The sequence below is a fragment of the Haliotis rubra genome, unplaced genomic scaffold, assembly GCF_003918875.1.
Source record: "Haliotis rubra isolate DU_JTF1 unplaced genomic scaffold, ASM391887v1 Scf766, whole genome shotgun sequence".
Classification (NCBI taxonomy): domain Eukaryota; kingdom Metazoa; phylum Mollusca; class Gastropoda; order Lepetellida; family Haliotidae; genus Haliotis; species Haliotis rubra.
Genome location: NW_025767486.1, coordinates 307,445 through 324,321, shown reverse-complemented (window position 1 = coordinate 324,321; position 16,877 = coordinate 307,445). Strand labels below are relative to the sequence as shown.

Below are 16,877 nucleotides of genomic sequence, written 5' to 3'. Positions count from 1 at the left end.
AGGAGGAGCCGTCCCACCAAAGGCAAGGGCAAGGAGCAGTCCTCTTCGTCTGGCTCCCATCAGTCTTTTCGCAGTCGCGGGAGGTCTGCCCCGACCTCCCGTTAAACCTGCAGGCTGTCACCGTGGGTCTGTCCCAGTCAGTTCATCTGCAAGGGACCACTCAAGCCCTCTTACCACACGTCCCAGTGGGGGGCCGCCTCTCTCTATTCCTGCCGGAGTGGGAAAAGGCTTCCAGCAACACTGCTATCCACCGTCAGTGTCGGCCATCTCCCACTGTGGAAGCGAGGCCCGCCAGAGTTCACCGGCATAATACATCCTGAAGCAAGGCAGAGTACATCCTGAAGCAAGGCGGCACGGTGTCCCTAGCGCTCCTTCGGGAGATGTGGGAATTTCTCCTCTGGTGCGACCTTTGCGACTGTCAGGTGCTTCCTGTTTATCTCCCGGGGCTGGAGAACGTGTGAGCAGACGCTCTCTCTCGACGGATCCTGGCCCCGCACGAGTGGATGCTCGACTGGCAGATATTCGGAGTTATCTTCCAGTTGTACGGATCCTTCCAGGTGGATCTGTTTGCGTGCGGTGGGACGAATCAGATACCCATGTTCTGCTCTCGAATACTGGACCAGAGGGCGTTGGCTTCAGACGCCTTCCTGCTGGATTGGACGGGCAAAGTGCTCTGGGCTACCACTCATTTCGGGTCCTCTCCCAGCTGTTCACCCATCCAGCTCAGCTACTTGTGCTACTGGCACCGCTATGGCCATCACAGAGCTGGTTTCCGGTAATTCTCAGGTTTCTGGCTCAGCCTCCTGTTCTATTACCTTTGCGACCGGACATTCTCACTCAGAACGGCGCGCCATACCCCAATCCAAGGATTCAGTGGGTGGCTTGGCCTCTGTCAGGTCTAGCCTCGAAGCATGCGGAATTCCTGCAGCAGTTGCAGACACAATTCTGGCTTCGAGGCGGGATTCGACAAGCGTTCAATATGAGGATAGGTGGTCCCGCTATGAGCGCTGGTGTTCAGATCAGGGGATTGTAGATCCCTTTTCTGCGGATTTAGTCTGAGTATTGGAGTTTTTGCAAGCTCGTTTGGAAGAAGGCTTGGCAGCTTCGACCATTTGTGGCTACTCCACCGCTATTTCCACTTTTTACACCCCTGCCGATGGTGCTCTTCTGGGGCAGCACCTTCTTCTACAGCACTTTTTAGCTGGCGTGGATCGGGTTCGACCTGCTGTCAGGCGAACTAGCCCACCTTGGGAGTTGTCAATCGTGCTAGATTGGCTGTCCAGTCTCACGTCTATGGGCCATTTCCATTCAGTTGTTAACATGTAAGGCCGTATTTCTGGTGGCGGTAACATCTGGGCGTAGGGTCGGCGCTGACTGTGTTCCATCCAGATCGTGTCAGTATTCGCCTCCTGGATACTAACCGTCTGAAGATCGATCACGCTTTCCATGTGACAGCTCCTATCTAACTTCCTACTCTAACCCAGCCTTCCACATCGGGGACCTCTGCAATGAGCACTCACCCGTTGGATGTCCGAAAGACTCTCAAGGTCTATATCAAACGAACAGAAGGGATCCGTATGGGTACCCATCTGTTCTGCTGTTACGGTGGTATTATTATAGGATATTTATATAGCGCACATATCCACGCAACTAGTGCATGCTCAAGGCGCTGTTATTTTTCGTATGGATCATACAGCTCTTGCAGCCACTAGGCGCACGGGGTTATTGTGGCTTTCTCATCCTAACGAGGTACCCATTCACAGCTGGGTGAACTGGGACACATAGTCACAGTACTTTGTCCAAGTTTACTGCACGTTGCTGTACCCGCAACTAGGTGTTTGCACGTATTCATGTGGCCACCATCTGGTCAAATACCAATTGATTCGTGGGTTCTTTTAAGTGCACAGAGTTGTGTACTGTACACTAGGGGGTGTGACAACACTGAAAGAGTCACAAAGTTGACTCCAAGGTTTTTACACCCGGTCACAGGTGGGCTTGATCCCGACACCTCAACCTTGCTGGATCACTAGACTGGCACCTTAGCCAGCTTGCCCACCGCCCTAGAGGATGTACCATGTTGGTGTGGAGATATTTCTACAGCCTGTTGGCGTTGCTGTGAAGATGTCTCTACAGGATGTGCCATGTTGATGTAGAGATGTTTCTACAGGATGTCCCATGTTGGTGTGGAGATGTTTCTACAGGATGTCCCATGTTGATGTGGAGATGTTTCTACAGGATGTCCCATGTTGGTGTGGAGATGTTTCTACAGGATGTTACATGTTGATGTGGAGATGTTTATACAGGATGTCCCATGTTGATGTGGAGATGTTTATACAGGATGTGCCATGTTGATGTAGAGATGTTTCTACAAGATGTTACATGTTGATGTGGAGATGTTTATACAGGATGTCCCATGTTGGTGTGGAGATGTTTCTACAGGATGTCCCATGTTGATGTAGAGATGTTTCTACAGGATGTTACATGTTGATGTGGAGATGTTTCTACAGGATGTCCCATATTGATGTGGAGATGTTTCTACAGGATGTCCCATGTTGGTGTGGAGATGTTTCTACAGGATGTCCCATATTGATGTGGAGATGTTTCTACAGGATGCTACATGTTGGTGTGGAGATGTTTATACAGGATGTCCCATGTTGGTGTGGAGAAGTTTCTACAAGATGTCCCATGTTGATGTAGAGATGTTTCTACAGGATGTCCCATATTGATGTGGAGATGTTTATACAGGATGTCCCATGTTGATGTGGAGATGTTTCTACAGGATGTTACATGTTGGTGTGGAGATGTTTCTACAAGATGTTACATGTTGATGTGGAGATGTTTCTACAGGATGTTACATGTTGGTGTGGAGATGTTTCTACAAGATGTTACATGTTGATGTGGAGATGTTTATACAGGATGTCCCATGTTGGTGTGGAGATGTTTCTACAAGATGTTACATGTTGATGTGGAGATGTTTCTACAGGATGTGCCATGTTGGTGTGGAGATGTTTCTACAAGATGTTACATGTTGATGTGGAGATGTTTCTACAGGATGTCCCATGTTGGTGTGGAGATGTTTATACAGGATGTCCCATGTTGATGTAGAGATGTTTCTACAGGATGTTACATGTTGATGTGGAGATGTTTCTACAGGATGTGCCATGTTGGTGTGGAGATGTTTATACAGGATGTTAAATGTTGGTGTGGAGATGTTTATACAGGATGTCCCATGTTGGTGTGGAGATGTTTCTACAAGATGTTACATGTTGATGTGGAGATGTTTCTACAGGATGTCCCATATTGATGTGGAGATGTTTCTACAGGATGCTGCATGTTGGTGTGGAGATGTTTATACAGGATGTCCCATGTTGATGTAGAGATGTTTCTAAAGGATGTCCCATGTTGATGTAGAGATCTTTCTAAAGGATGTCCCATGTTGGTGTGGAGATGTTTCTACAAGATGTCCTATGTTGATGTAGAGATGTTTCTAAAGGATGTCCCATGTTGATGTAGAGATCTTTCTACAAGATGTTACATGTTGATGTGGAGATGTTTCTACAGGATGTTACATGTTGATGTGGGGATGTTTCTACAAGATGTTACATGTTGATGTGGAGATGTTTCTACAGGATGTCCCATGTTGATGTAGAGATGTTTCTACAGGATGTTACATGTTGATGTGGAGATGTTTCTACAGGATGTGCCATGTTGGTGTGGAGATGTTTATACAGGATGTCCCATGTTGATGTAGAGATGTTTATACAGGATGTCCCATGTTGATGTAGAGATGTTTCTACAGGATGTGCCATGTTGGTGTGGAGATGTTTATACAAGATGTTACATGTTGATGTGGAGATGTTTCAACAGGATGTTACATGTTGATGTAGAGATGTTTCTACAGGATGTCCCATGTTGGTGTGGAGATGTTTCTACAAGATGTTACATGTTGATGTGGAGATGTTTCAACAGGATGTTACATGTTGATGTAGAGATGTTTCTACAGGATGTCCCATGTTGATGTGGAGATGTTTCTACAAGATGTTACATGTTGATGTGGAGATGTTTATACAGGATGTCCCATGTTGATGTAGAGATGTTTCTACAGGATGTCCCATGTTGGTGTGGAGATGTTTATACAGGATGTCCCATGTTGATGTAGAGATGTTTCTACAGGATGTCCCATGTTGGTGTGGAGATGTTTATACAGGATGTCCCATGTTGATGTAGAGATGTTTATACAGGATGTTACATGTTGATGTGGAGATGTTTCTACAGGATGTTACATGTTGATGTGGAGATGTTTCTACAAGATGTTACATGTTGGTGTGGAGATGTTTCTACAGGATGTTACATGTTGATGTGGAGATGTTTCTACAGGATGTTACATGTTGGTGTGGAGATGTTTATACAGGATGTCCCATGTTGATGTAGAGATGTTTCTACAGGATGTCCCATGTTGATGTAGAGATGTTTCTACAAGATGTTACATGTTGATGTGGAGATGTTTCTACAGGATGTCCCATGTTGGTGTGGAGATGTTTATACAGGATGTCCCATGTTGATGTGGAGATGTTTATACAGGATGTCCCATGTTGATGTAGAGATGTTTCTACAAGATGTGCCATGTTGGTGTGGAGATGTTTATACAGGATGTCCCATATTGATGTGGAGATGTTTCTACAAGATGTTACATGTTGATGTGGAGATGTTTATACAGGATGTCCCATGTTGATGTAGAGATGTTTCTACAGGATGTTACATGTTGATGTAGAGATGTTTATACAGGATGTCCCATGTTGATGTAGAGATGTTTATACAGGATGTGCCATGTTGATGTGGAGATGTTTCTACAGGATGTCCCATATTGATGTGGAGATGTTTCTACAGGATGCTACATGTTGGTGTGGAGATGTTTATACAGGATGTCCCATGTTGATGTAGAGATGTTTCTAAAGGATGTCCCATGTTGATGTAGAGATCTTTCTAAAGGATGTCCCATGTTGGTGTGGAGATGTTTCTACAAGATGTCCTATGTTGATGTAGAGATGTTTCTAAAGGATGTCTCATGTTGATGTAGAGATGTTTCTACAGGATGTTACATGTTGATGTGGAGATGTTTATACAGGATGTGCCATGTTGGTGTGGAGATGTTTATACAGGATGTTACATGTTGATGTGGAGATGTTTCTACAGGATGTTACATGTTGATGTGGAGATGTTTCTACAGGATGTTACATGTTGGTGTGGAGATGTTTCTACAGGATGTCCCATATTGATGTGGAGATGTTTCTACAGGATGTCCCATATTGATGTGGAGATGTTTCTACAGGATGTCCCATGTTGATGTGGAGATGTTTCTACAGGATGTCCCATATTGATGTGGAGATGTTTCTACAGGATGTCCCATATTGATGTGGAGATGTTTCTACAGGATGTTACATGTTGATGTGGAGATGTTTCTACAGGATGTCCCATATTGATGTGGAGATGTTTCTACAGGATGTCCCATGTTGGTGTGGAGATGTTTCTACAGGATGCTACATGTTGATGTGGAGATGTTTATACAGGATGTCCCATGTTGGTGTGGAGATCTTTCTACAAGATGTTACATGTTGATGTAGAGATGTTTCTAAAGGATGTCCCATGTTGATGTGGGGATGTTTCTACAAGATGTTACATGTTGATGTGGAGATGTTTCAACAGGATGTTACATGTTGATGTGGAGATGTTTCTACAGGATGTTACATGTTGATGTGGAGATGTTTCTACAGGATGTTACTTGTTGGTGTGGGGATGTTTCTACAGGATGTTAAATGTTGATGTGGGGATGTTGCTTGTGGATGTCCCACATTTGTGTTTTAGGAGTATGCCATGTATTTGTGTGGTGACGCTTTAGGAGGTTACCACTATGTTTTGTTTTTTTGTTTAAAGCTGGACCCGGCAATATTCCAGGTAAATGGCAGTGACCATTATGTCATTGCAGGTGAAGAGAAAAGCTGGTGTGGTGTGTTCATGTTATGGCCTCCTAGAGAACATCATTGGTCACATGACTGCCGGAATGTCCCTGGGGCTGGAGAAGAAGCAGGTGCTGCAGCTTCACTCTGCCATGCTCGGTGCATTCAACAGTGTCATCTTCTTCTTGTCACAGGTCTCACAACAGCAGATAGAGATGGTAGGTGAACATCATCGATGGCTTTGGTATGAACAGGGGCAGATACCATGGACCTTCAAATTTTACCAGTCCAAAATGGATTTAACCAGACACCAAGATATGTTGAATTTAATCAGATTTATGGAACATCTAAAAAATTTACCAGACCATCGCACTGGCTAGCTGTAAATTTAGTCCATCCGTCCGAAATCTAGCCTGTCTCAGGCTGTCGGACAGGCCTTATTTCATATGCTGATAAAGTACTGTTGAAGTACAATGTTAAAGATACTGATGCCGATATTTAGTTACAGATTGTACTCTGACTACTCATATTGTACGTGTATTGTAAGATAAGTTGATGCTCTCTGGGCTGTGGGATGTCTTAATGCAGAAGATAACATGCTAAAACATTATCTCTTGCAGCCCAGGACATCCCTGCTAGTGACAGCATCAGTGCGGGTGCTTGGGGCATGGCTTGCAGAGGAGACATCAGCACTCCGTGAGGAGATATACAATCTACTTCCATTCCTTCTACATATATGGTAATATCTAGACATATAATGTCAAAACCTTTTGACAAGCATTCCTTCTAGTTAATTACATTTGTTCAGGTTATCACACATGACGCCAGACCAAGGCAGTTTTGGATAACATATACCATAAATAATCATAGATAAGAGTAAGTGAGGAGTAAGACTTGGTGACTGATTGCCTGGATTAACATAGGCTCCCAGTTTGTGTGAAGAGTAAGTGAGGAGTAAGACTTGGTGACTGATTGCCTGGATTAACATAGGCTCCCAGTTTGTGTGAAGAGTAAGTGAGGAGTAAGACTTGGTGACTGATTGCCTGGATTAACATAGGCTCCCAGTTTGTGTGAAGAGTAAGTGAGGAGTAAGACTTGGTGACTGATTGCCTGGATTAACATAGGCTCCCAGTTTGTGTGAAAGAGTAAGTGAGGAGTAAGACTTTGTGTGAAGAGTAAGTGAGGAGTAAGACTTGGTGACTGATTGCCTGGATTAACATAGGCTCCCAGTTTGTGTGAAGAGTAAGTGAGGAGTAAGACTTGGTGACTGATTGCCTGGATTAACATAGGCTCCCAGTTTGTGTGAAGAGTAAGTGAGGAGTAAGACTTGGTGACTGATTGCCTGGATTAACATAGGCTCCCAGTTTGTGTGAAGAGTAAGTGAGGAGTAAGACTTGGTGACTGATTGCCTGGATTAACATAGGCTCCCAGTTTGTGTGAAGAGTAAGTGAGGAGTAAGACTTGGTGACTGATTGCCTGGATTAACATAGGCTCCCAGTTTGTGTGAAGAGTAAGTGAGGAGTAAGACTTGGTGACTGATTGCCTGGATTAACATAGGCTCCCAGTTTGTGTGAAGAGTAAGTGAGGAGTAAGACTTGGTGACTGATTGCCTGGATTAACATAGGCTCCCAGTTTGTGTGAAGAGTAAGTGAGGAGTAAGACTTGGTGACTGATTGCCTGGATTAACATAGGCTCCCAGTTTGTGTGAGAGAAGTAAGTGAGGAATAAGACTTGGTGACTGATTGCCTGGATTAACATAGGCTCCCAGTTTGTGTGAAGAGTAAGTGAGGAGTAAGACTTGGTGACTGATTGCCTGGATTAACATAGGCTCCCAGTTTGTGTGAAGAGTAAGTGAGGAGTGAGGAGTAAGACTTGGTGACTGATTGCCTGGATTAACATAGGCTCCCAGTTTGTGTGAAGAGTAAGTGAGGAGTAAGACTTGGTGACTGATTGCCTGGATTAACATAGGCTCCCCAGTTTGTGTGTGTAGAGTAAGTGAGGAGTAAGACTTGGTGACTGATTGCCTGGATTAACATAGGCTCCCAGTTTGTGTGAAGAGTAAGTGAGGAGTAAGACTTGGTGACTGATTGCCTGGATTAACATAGGCTCCCAGTTTGTGTGAAGAGTAAGTGAGGAGTAAGACTTGGTGACTGATTGCCTGGATTAACATAGGCTCCCAGTTTGTGTGAAAGAGTAAGTGAGGAGTAAGACTTGGTGACTGATTGCCTGGATTAACATAGGCTCCCAGTTTGTGTGAAGAGTAAGTGAGGAGTAAGACTTGGTGACTGATTGCCTGGATTAACATAGGCTCCCAGTTTGTGTGAAGAGTAAGTGAGGAGTAAGACTTGGTGACTGATTGCCTGGATTAACATAGGCTCCCAGTTTGTGTGAAGAGTAAGTGAGGAGTAAGACTTGGTGACTGATTGCCTGGATTAACATAGGCTCCCAGCTTGTGTGTAGAGTAAGTGAGGAGTAAGACTTGGTGACTGATTGCCTGGATTAACATAGGCTCCCAGCTTGTTTGTAGAGTAAGTGAGGAGTAAGACTTGGTGACTGATTGCCTGGATTAACATAGGCTCCCAGTTTGTGTGAAGAGTAAGTGAGGAGTAAGACTTGGTGACTGATTGCCTGGATTAACATAGGCTCCCAGTTTGTGTGAAGAGTAAGTGAGGAGTAAGACTTGGTGACTGATTGCCTGGATTAACATAGGCTCCCAGTTTGTGTGAAGAGTAAGTGAGGAGTAAGACTTGGTGACTGATTGCCTGGATTAACATAGGCTCCCAGTTTGTGTGAAGAGTAAGTGAGGAGTAAGACTTGGTGACTGATTGCCTGGATTAACATAGGCTCCCAGTTTGTGTGAAGAGTAAGTGAGGAGTAAGACTTGGTGACTGATTGCCTGGATTAACATAGGCTCCCAGTTTGTGTGAAGAGTAAGTGAGGAGTAAGACTTGGTGACTGATTGCCTGGATTAACATAGGCTCCCAGTTTGTGTGAAGAGTAAGTGAGGAGTAAGACTTGGTGACTGATTGCCTGGATTAACATAGGCTCCCAGTTTGTGTGAAGAGTAAGTGAGGAGTAAGACTTGGTGACTGATTGCCTGGATTAACATAGGCTCCCAGTTTGTGTGAAGAGTAAGTGAGGAGTAAGACTTGGTGACTGATTGCCTGGATTAACATAGGCTCCCAGTTTGTGTGAAGAGTAAGTGAGGAGTAAGACTTGGTGACTGATTGCCTGGATTAACATAGGCTCCCAGTTTGTGTGAAGAGTAAGTGAGGAGTAAGACTTGGTGACTGATTGCCTGGATTAACATAGGCTCCCAGTTTGTGTGAAGAGTAAGTGAGGAGTAAGACTTGGTGACTGATTGCCTGGATTAACATAGGCTCCCAGCTTTGTGTGAAGAGTAAGTGAGGAGTAAGACTTGGTGACTGATTGCCTGGATTAACATAGGCTCCCAGTTTGTGTGAAGAGTAAGTGAGGAGTAAGACTTGGTGACTGATTGCCTGGATTAACATAGGCTCCCAGTTTGTGTGAAGAGTAAGTGAGGAGTAAGACTTGGTGACTGATTGCCTGGATTAACATAGGCTCCCAGCTTGTGTGAAGAGTAAGTGAGGAGTAAGACTTGGTGACTGATTGCCTGGATTAACATAGGCTCCCAGTTTGTGTGAAGAGTAAGTGAGGAGTAAGACTTGGTGACTGATTGCCTGGATTAACATAGGCTCCCAGCTTGTGTGAAGAGTAAGTGAGGAGTAAGACTTGGTGACTGATTGCCTGGATTAACATAGGCTCCCAGTTTGTGTGAAGAGTAAGTGAGGAGTAAGACTTGGTGACTGATTGCCTGGATTAACATAGGCTCCCAGCTTGTGTGTGAAGAGTAAGTGAGGAGTAAGACTTGGTGACTGATTGCCTGGATTAACATAGGCTCCCAGTTTGTGTGAAGAGTAAGTGAGGAGTAAGACTTGGTGACTGATTGCCTGGATTAACATAGGCTCCCAGCTTGTGTGAAGAGTAAGTGAGGAGTAAGACTTGGTGACTGATTGCCTGGATTAACATAGGCTCCCAGTTTGTGTGAAGAGTAAGTGAGGAGTAAGACTTGGTGACTGATTGCCTGGATTAACATAGGCTCCCAGCTTGTTTGTGAAGAGTAAGTGAGGAGTAAGACTTGGTGACTGATTGCCTGGATTAACATAGGCTCCCAGCTTGTGTGAAGAGTAAGTGAGGAGTAAGACTTGGTGACTGATTGCCTGGATTAACATAGGCTCCCAGTTTGTGTGAAGAGTAAGTGAGGAGTAAGACTTGGTGACTGATTGCCTGGATTAACATAGGCTCCCAGTTTGTGTGAAGTAAGTAAGTGAGGAGTAAGACTTGGTGACTGATTGCCTGGATTAACATAGGCTCCCAGTTTGTGTGAAGAGTAAGTGAGGAGTAAGACTTGGTGACTGATTGCCTGGATTAACATAGGCTCCCAGCTTGTTTGTAGAGTAAGTGAGGAGTAAGACTTGGTGACTGATTGCCTGGATTAACATAGGCTCCCAGTTTGTGTGTAGAGTAAGTGAGGAGTAAGACTTGGTGACTGATTGCCTGGATTAACATAGGCTCCCAGTTTGTGTGAAGAGTAAGTGAGGAGTAAGACTTGGTGACTGATTGCCTGGATTAACATAGGCTCCCAGTTTGTTGTGAAGAGTAAGTGAGGAGTAAGACTTGGTGACTGATTGCCTGGATTAACATAGGCTCCCAGTTTGTGTGAAGAGTAAGTGAGGAGTAAGACTTGGTGACTGATTGCCTGGATTAACATAGGCTCCCAGCTTGTTTGTAGAGTAAGTGAGGAGTAAGACTTGGTGACTGATTGCCTGGATTAACATAGGCTCCCAGTTTGTGTGAAGAGTAAGTGAGGAGTAAGACTTGGTGACTGATTGCCTGGATTAACATAGGCTCCCAGTTTGTGTGAAGAGTAAGTGAGGAGTAAGACTTGGTGACTGATTGCCTGGATTAACATAGGCTCCCAGTTTGTGTGAAGAGTAAGTGAGGAGTAAGACTTGGTGACTGATTAAATGGCAGCTGATGAGATGTGGATGTTTGGATGGAAATCTTATTATTGTGAAAGACAACAAACCAAGCCTTATTTTCAATGCATTTCAGCAAGGGTCAGGTGCAAAGTATTCAAGGAAAGCAGGATGAGACATTAGAGACCGCTCCCAGTTTAGACAGTCTGAAACTGGATTCCCATGCTCACAGAGAGACACAGCAGGCAGTTACTCCGAAGGTCAAAGCTGAGAACACAGATGTGGATCACACAGCAAGTTCTGAAGGTCAAGATCACACATCTGTCCCACTCAACTCAGCTACTACAGAGGGTGAAGGACATCCTGTATTGAGTGCAGACAGCCCCCCGTGTCCTGGTACGGACCAGTTCTGCACCTCTGACCAGTGTTCCAGCGTAGACCAGTGCTGTGGTGTGGATCTGGTGCGGTTCCTCCTTCCTGGTTTCTGCCACCTTACAGCAGAGGACAAGTCACGGACTATCTTATTGGGTGAAGGTATTCACATGTTTCTGCTGGAGTATTTCCGTCAACAGATGATGTACTTCCTGGGCAACAGAGATGACCTAGATACTAAGGTAACACCAAGGTCATTCAATTCCAAGGTCATGTTCAGGTCATTCATTACTGACCTAACATTCAGTTAATTCATTGCAAATTTCATATTCGGGTCATTTTTTTGCCAAGGTAATGTTGAGGTCATGCATTATCAAGGTAATGTCCGGTTACTCCTTACCAAAGTGTCAACACTCAGTTAGCTTCTGATCATTCATTGCCAAATAAATGTTGAAGTAATTTATTGCTATAATACCATTCAGGTCATGTATTGCCGAGGTAACTTTCAGGTCACTCAATCCCAAGGTAATATTTAGGTCATTCATTTCCGAGGTGACCTAATTAATTGATCAATATTGACAAGTCAATTTATTATCAACATCAAATGAGCCATGATTGTATTATTTTGGATGTTGTGAGCTAGCGATGGATACAACTGTTGTAGGAGTGTATCGCCAGCCTGTGCGGGATATTCTTGAACCTGTCTGTCACCGAGCCGGCCACAGCATCCTCCCACCACAAGTTCCACCAACTGCTGGACCTGGTCTGCCACTATCTCACCAAAACAGGTACCTCACGACACCCCAAACAACCTGACCCTACCCCTCTCTGACAAACCAACCCAACCCTGAACCATCTCATTCAATACTGCTTTGAAATAGCCAGGTATGTACTGTCAGGTTCTACTATTTCAGTGCACGACTTCAACTTGCTGGTCATGTCGGGAAACTTTGTCACCATTGGGCTCATGCTGCTTCGGCACCAGAATCACAGAACTGGTTAGTACTGGTTATAAGAGAAAAGTCATTCACTGACTTGCTGACTGATCTCCGAGTTACATCATGACTGAATCATGTCCGAGTTACATCATGACTGAATCATGTCCGAGTTACATCATGACTGAATCATGTCCGAGTTACATCATGACTGAATCATGTCCGAGTTACATCATGACTGAATCATGTCCGAGTTACATCATGACTGAATCATGTCAGAGTTACATCATGACTGAATCATGTCCGAGTTACATCATGACTGAATCATGTCCGAGTTACATCATGACTGAATCATGTCCGAGTTACATCATGACTGAATCATGTCCGAGTTACATCATGACTGAATCATGTCAGAGTTACATCATGACTGAATCATGTCAGAGTTACATCATGACTGAATCATGTCAGAGTTACATCATGACTGAATCATGTCAGAGTTACATCATGACTGAATCATGTCAGAGTTACATCATGACTGAATCATGTCAGAGTTACATCATGACTGAATCATGTCAGAGTTACATCATGACTGAATCATGTCAGAGTTACATCATGACTGAATCATGTCAGTTACATCATGACTGAATCATGTCAGAGTTACATCATGACTGAATCATGTCAGAGTTACATCATGACTGAATCATGTCAGAGTTACATCATGACTGAATCATGTCAGAGTTACATCATGACTGAATCATGTCAGAGTTACATCATGACTGAATCATGTCAGAGTTACATCATGACTGAATCATGTCAGAGTTACATCATGACTGACTTCCTCATCTTCCAGACATCCAGCCTGAGGTGAGGGACCAGTTTCTGGCAGGGAGTATCAGCTTCCTGAGTAAGTGTCACTGTCGTGTCAGTCAGAAGCCCCCCGCCCTGGGAGTGTCAGAGACGTATCGTGGAGTGTGGGAGGACATCTCTGAGCTGTGGTTTCTCTCCATGCAAAGTAAGGCTTCACTTCTAATGGACCGTCACTCTCTGTGCAACGTAAGGCTTCACTTCTAATAGACCTTCAGTCTCTACTCATCTGCGTCCATGTTTTACACATCTGTGTCCATGTTTTACAGGTTTGTGTGCCCTGGTACCACTGTACCAAGATGTTGCCAAACTCATTCTCAAGTCCGGATGGCTGCCTGCGCTCATCAGAATGTTACTTGGGGTAAAAGGAGAAGGAGTGGATCCCGACACGGAGACTGCCTTCCTGTCTCTCATCCTGACCCTGGCATCCCGTGATAAACCAGCCAGACTCGTCATCCGGGAAAAGAGGGGGATAGAGCTGGCCCAGTAAGAACCAACATACTATCACTTTCAGTCCTCACAGTGCCCATTTCATCGACTGATTTTATATAAGTTACCTATACTCTCTATAGGTTACCTATACTCTCTATAGGTTACCTATACTTCCCATACCTCTATAAGTTATGCTTTATAAGTTACCTATACTCTCTATAGGTTACCCATACTCTCTATAGGCTACCCATACCTCATAGGTTACCTATATGCTCTATAAGTTACCTATACCTCTATAGGTTACCTATTCCTCATAAGTAACCTATACTCTATAGGTTACCTATATGCCTCTATACCTATATGCTTTACCTTTACTCTATAAATTACCTTTACTCTCTATAGGTTACCTATACTCTCTATAAGTTACCTATATGCTTTATAAGTTACCTTTACTCTCTATAAGTAACCTATACTCTCTATAGGTTACCTATACTCTCTATAAGTTACCTATATGCTTTATAAGTTACCTTTACTCTCTATAAATTACCTTTACTCTCTATAAGTTTAAGTTACCTTTACTCTCTATAAGTTACCTTTACTCTCTATAGGTTACCTATACTCTCTAGAAGTTACTTATATGCTCTATAATTTACCTTTACTCTCTATAGATTATAGGCTACCTATACTCTCTATAAGTTACCTATAGAATTTAGTCAATTAAGAAATAAATATAATACATACAAATCCTTATTTACAGATGGGTCCAAGGATGGTGGCGCAGTGGCATGTGCCACTGTCATTGGATCCCGAACAATATCTTCTAGAATACCCGATAACAGCTCTATATTTACAGCAGAAGCAAACGCCATATTAACGGCTCTTAAATATATTCAACGACATCCTAAACATAAACAGTACATAATCTTTTCCGATTCCCTTTCATGTCTTCAGGCTATTAAAAATATTTCTTGTAAACATCCACTTTTATTAGACATTATTGAATTGTATAATGAGCTTGCTACTGGCCAGTGCGCGACATCGTCTTTTGTTGGTTACCCAGCCACGCTTGGCATTTCTGGGAATACAATGGCTGATCTTGCTGCCAAGGCAGCACTCAACAAATCTGTGACACCACTTCTTATTCCATACTCTGATTATAAAGCTGCCATTAGAACTTACATCCGTGATCTGATGCAGAAGAAGTGGGACTTCAAGTAGGTATTAATAAGTTACATGCAATAAAACCCCATACTGGTTACACCTACTTGGGTTGTCAGTCCAGATTTGAAGAGGTCATTATATCGACGATGTCGCATTGGCCATACCAGATATACTCATGAATATTTATTGAAAGGCTTAAGATCCTCCGTTTTGTATCCCTTTGTGATGACAGGATCACAGTCAAGCATGTCTTGCTTGACTGCATTGAATATTCCATCACAAGGGATAAATATTTTAATGTCAAAACATTGAAGGATCTTTTAATAATGTTAGTTCTCATTTAGTTATTGCCTTTTTAAAAGAATTAGATTTGTTAACAGATTTGTAAATAGCTAAATATTTTATGATTGGAAGTTCAAATTAGTAACAGATTGTTAGTGGCTGTATCCTCGAGGGGGTTAAAGTACTGTAAAATTATTGTCCTCCCGAGAGGGTAATGTGAAGTCCCAAAACATTCAAAGTAAATTTCAACTTTCCATTTTTTAATCGTAGAATATGTGTAATTTTAACGTATGGCTAGATTTATCTCAATTGCTAACAGCTGAAGGGATGATGAGAATCCAGCTAGGGCCCATGCAGGAAGCAAATGTACTGTAAGTCCCCATGGTCTCTAGTATGGTGATCTAACTTCAGTTGTTAGCGATCTATAGCCCATTTTTATATTGTGTTGTCCCCTTTAGTTAAAATGTTTTAGATTCAATTACTAGTTTTACATGTATATCTGTGATAATCTAGTTATTTTACTGTCCTTCGTCGGCAGAATTTTATCATTTCACGTAAATTGTTGATAGATTTATAACTTGCTTTAGTCACGATATGGCTGAAATATTGCCGATGTGACTTAAAATCTTAACTCACTCACTCACTATAAGTTACCTATACTCTCCATAAGTTACCTTTACTCTCTATAGGTTACCTATACTCTCTATAAGTTACCTATACTCTCTATAAGTTACCTATACTCTCTATAAGTTACCTTTACTCTCTATAAGTTTCCTATACTCTCTATAAGTTACCTATATGCTTTATAAGTTACCTTTACTCTCTATAAGTAACCTATACTCTCTATAGGTTACCTATACTCTCTATAAGTTACCTATATGCTTTATAAGTTACCTTTACTCTCTATAAATTACCTTTACTCTCTATAAGTTTAAGTTACCTTTACTCTCTATAAGTTACCTTTACTCTCTATAGGTTACCTATACTCTCTAGAAGTTACTTATATGCTCTATAATTTACCTATACTCTCTATAGGTTACCTTTCCTCTCTATAGATTATAGGCTACCTATACTCTCTATAAGTTACCTATACTCTCCATAAGTTACCTTTACTCTCTATAGGTTACCTATACTCTCTATAAGTTACCTATACTCTCTATAAGTTACCTATACTCTCTATAGGTTACCTATACTCTCTATAAGTTACCTATACTCTCTATAGGTTACCTATGAGCATTTTCTTGTCAACCACCACATACCCATATAGTCAAACACAGCATGTTCTTGTCAACCAGTGTGTTCTTGTCAACCCTCTTGTCAATCATCATTGCTCAGTTCAAGTATTTATCTCTCGCAGCATGTACCACTGTGATGACCTGGAGAAGGCCTTGACTGATGTGTGAAGTCGCCAACCATCAACAGCTACAACACCATCAACAGCTGCAACACCACTAACCTGCCGCAACAGACTATCAATGCAACAGATGAGACACGACCCATGTAAACAATGACATGGGAGACTATCCACGTGACAGATGACATGGGAGAGTATCCACGTGACAGATGACATGGGAGACTATCCACGTGACAGATGACATGGGAGAGTATCCACGTGACAGATGACATGGGAGAGTATCCACGTGACAGATGACATGGGAGACTATCCATGTGACAGATGACATGGGAGACTATCCACGTGACAGATGACATGGGAGACTATCCACGTGACAGATGACATGGGAGACTATCCACGTGACAGATGACTTGGGAGACTATCCACGTGACAGATGACATGGGAGACTATCCACGTGACAGATGACATGGGAGACTATCCTCGTGACAGATGACATGGGAGACTATCCTCGTGACAGATGGTA

The 16,877-nt window shown here is 43.0% G+C and overlaps 1 protein-coding gene across 2 annotated transcripts in view; it reads left to right on the top strand.

The window, feature by feature from the left end:
• Nucleotides 1–16,613, top strand: part of LOC124260504 (neurochondrin-like) — a 53,448-nt gene extending 36,835 nt beyond the window's left edge. For both annotated transcript variants that reach the window (XM_046694834.1, XM_046694835.1), the window contains exons 10-17: nt 5,984–6,172; nt 6,575–6,693; nt 11,091–11,568; nt 11,991–12,114; nt 12,241–12,324; nt 13,112–13,273; nt 13,395–13,611; nt 16,358–16,613. In XM_046694834.1, the coding sequence (XP_046550790.1) occupies nt 5,984–6,172; nt 6,575–6,693; nt 11,091–11,568; nt 11,991–12,114; nt 12,241–12,324; nt 13,112–13,273; nt 13,395–13,611; nt 16,358–16,403 (1,419 nt within the window). In that variant the 3' untranslated portion in view covers nt 16,404–16,613. The remainder of the gene's footprint in view (nt 1–5,983; nt 6,173–6,574; nt 6,694–11,090; nt 11,569–11,990; nt 12,115–12,240; nt 12,325–13,111; nt 13,274–13,394; nt 13,612–16,357) is intronic.
• The last annotated feature ends 264 nt before the right edge of the window (nt 16,614–16,877 follow it).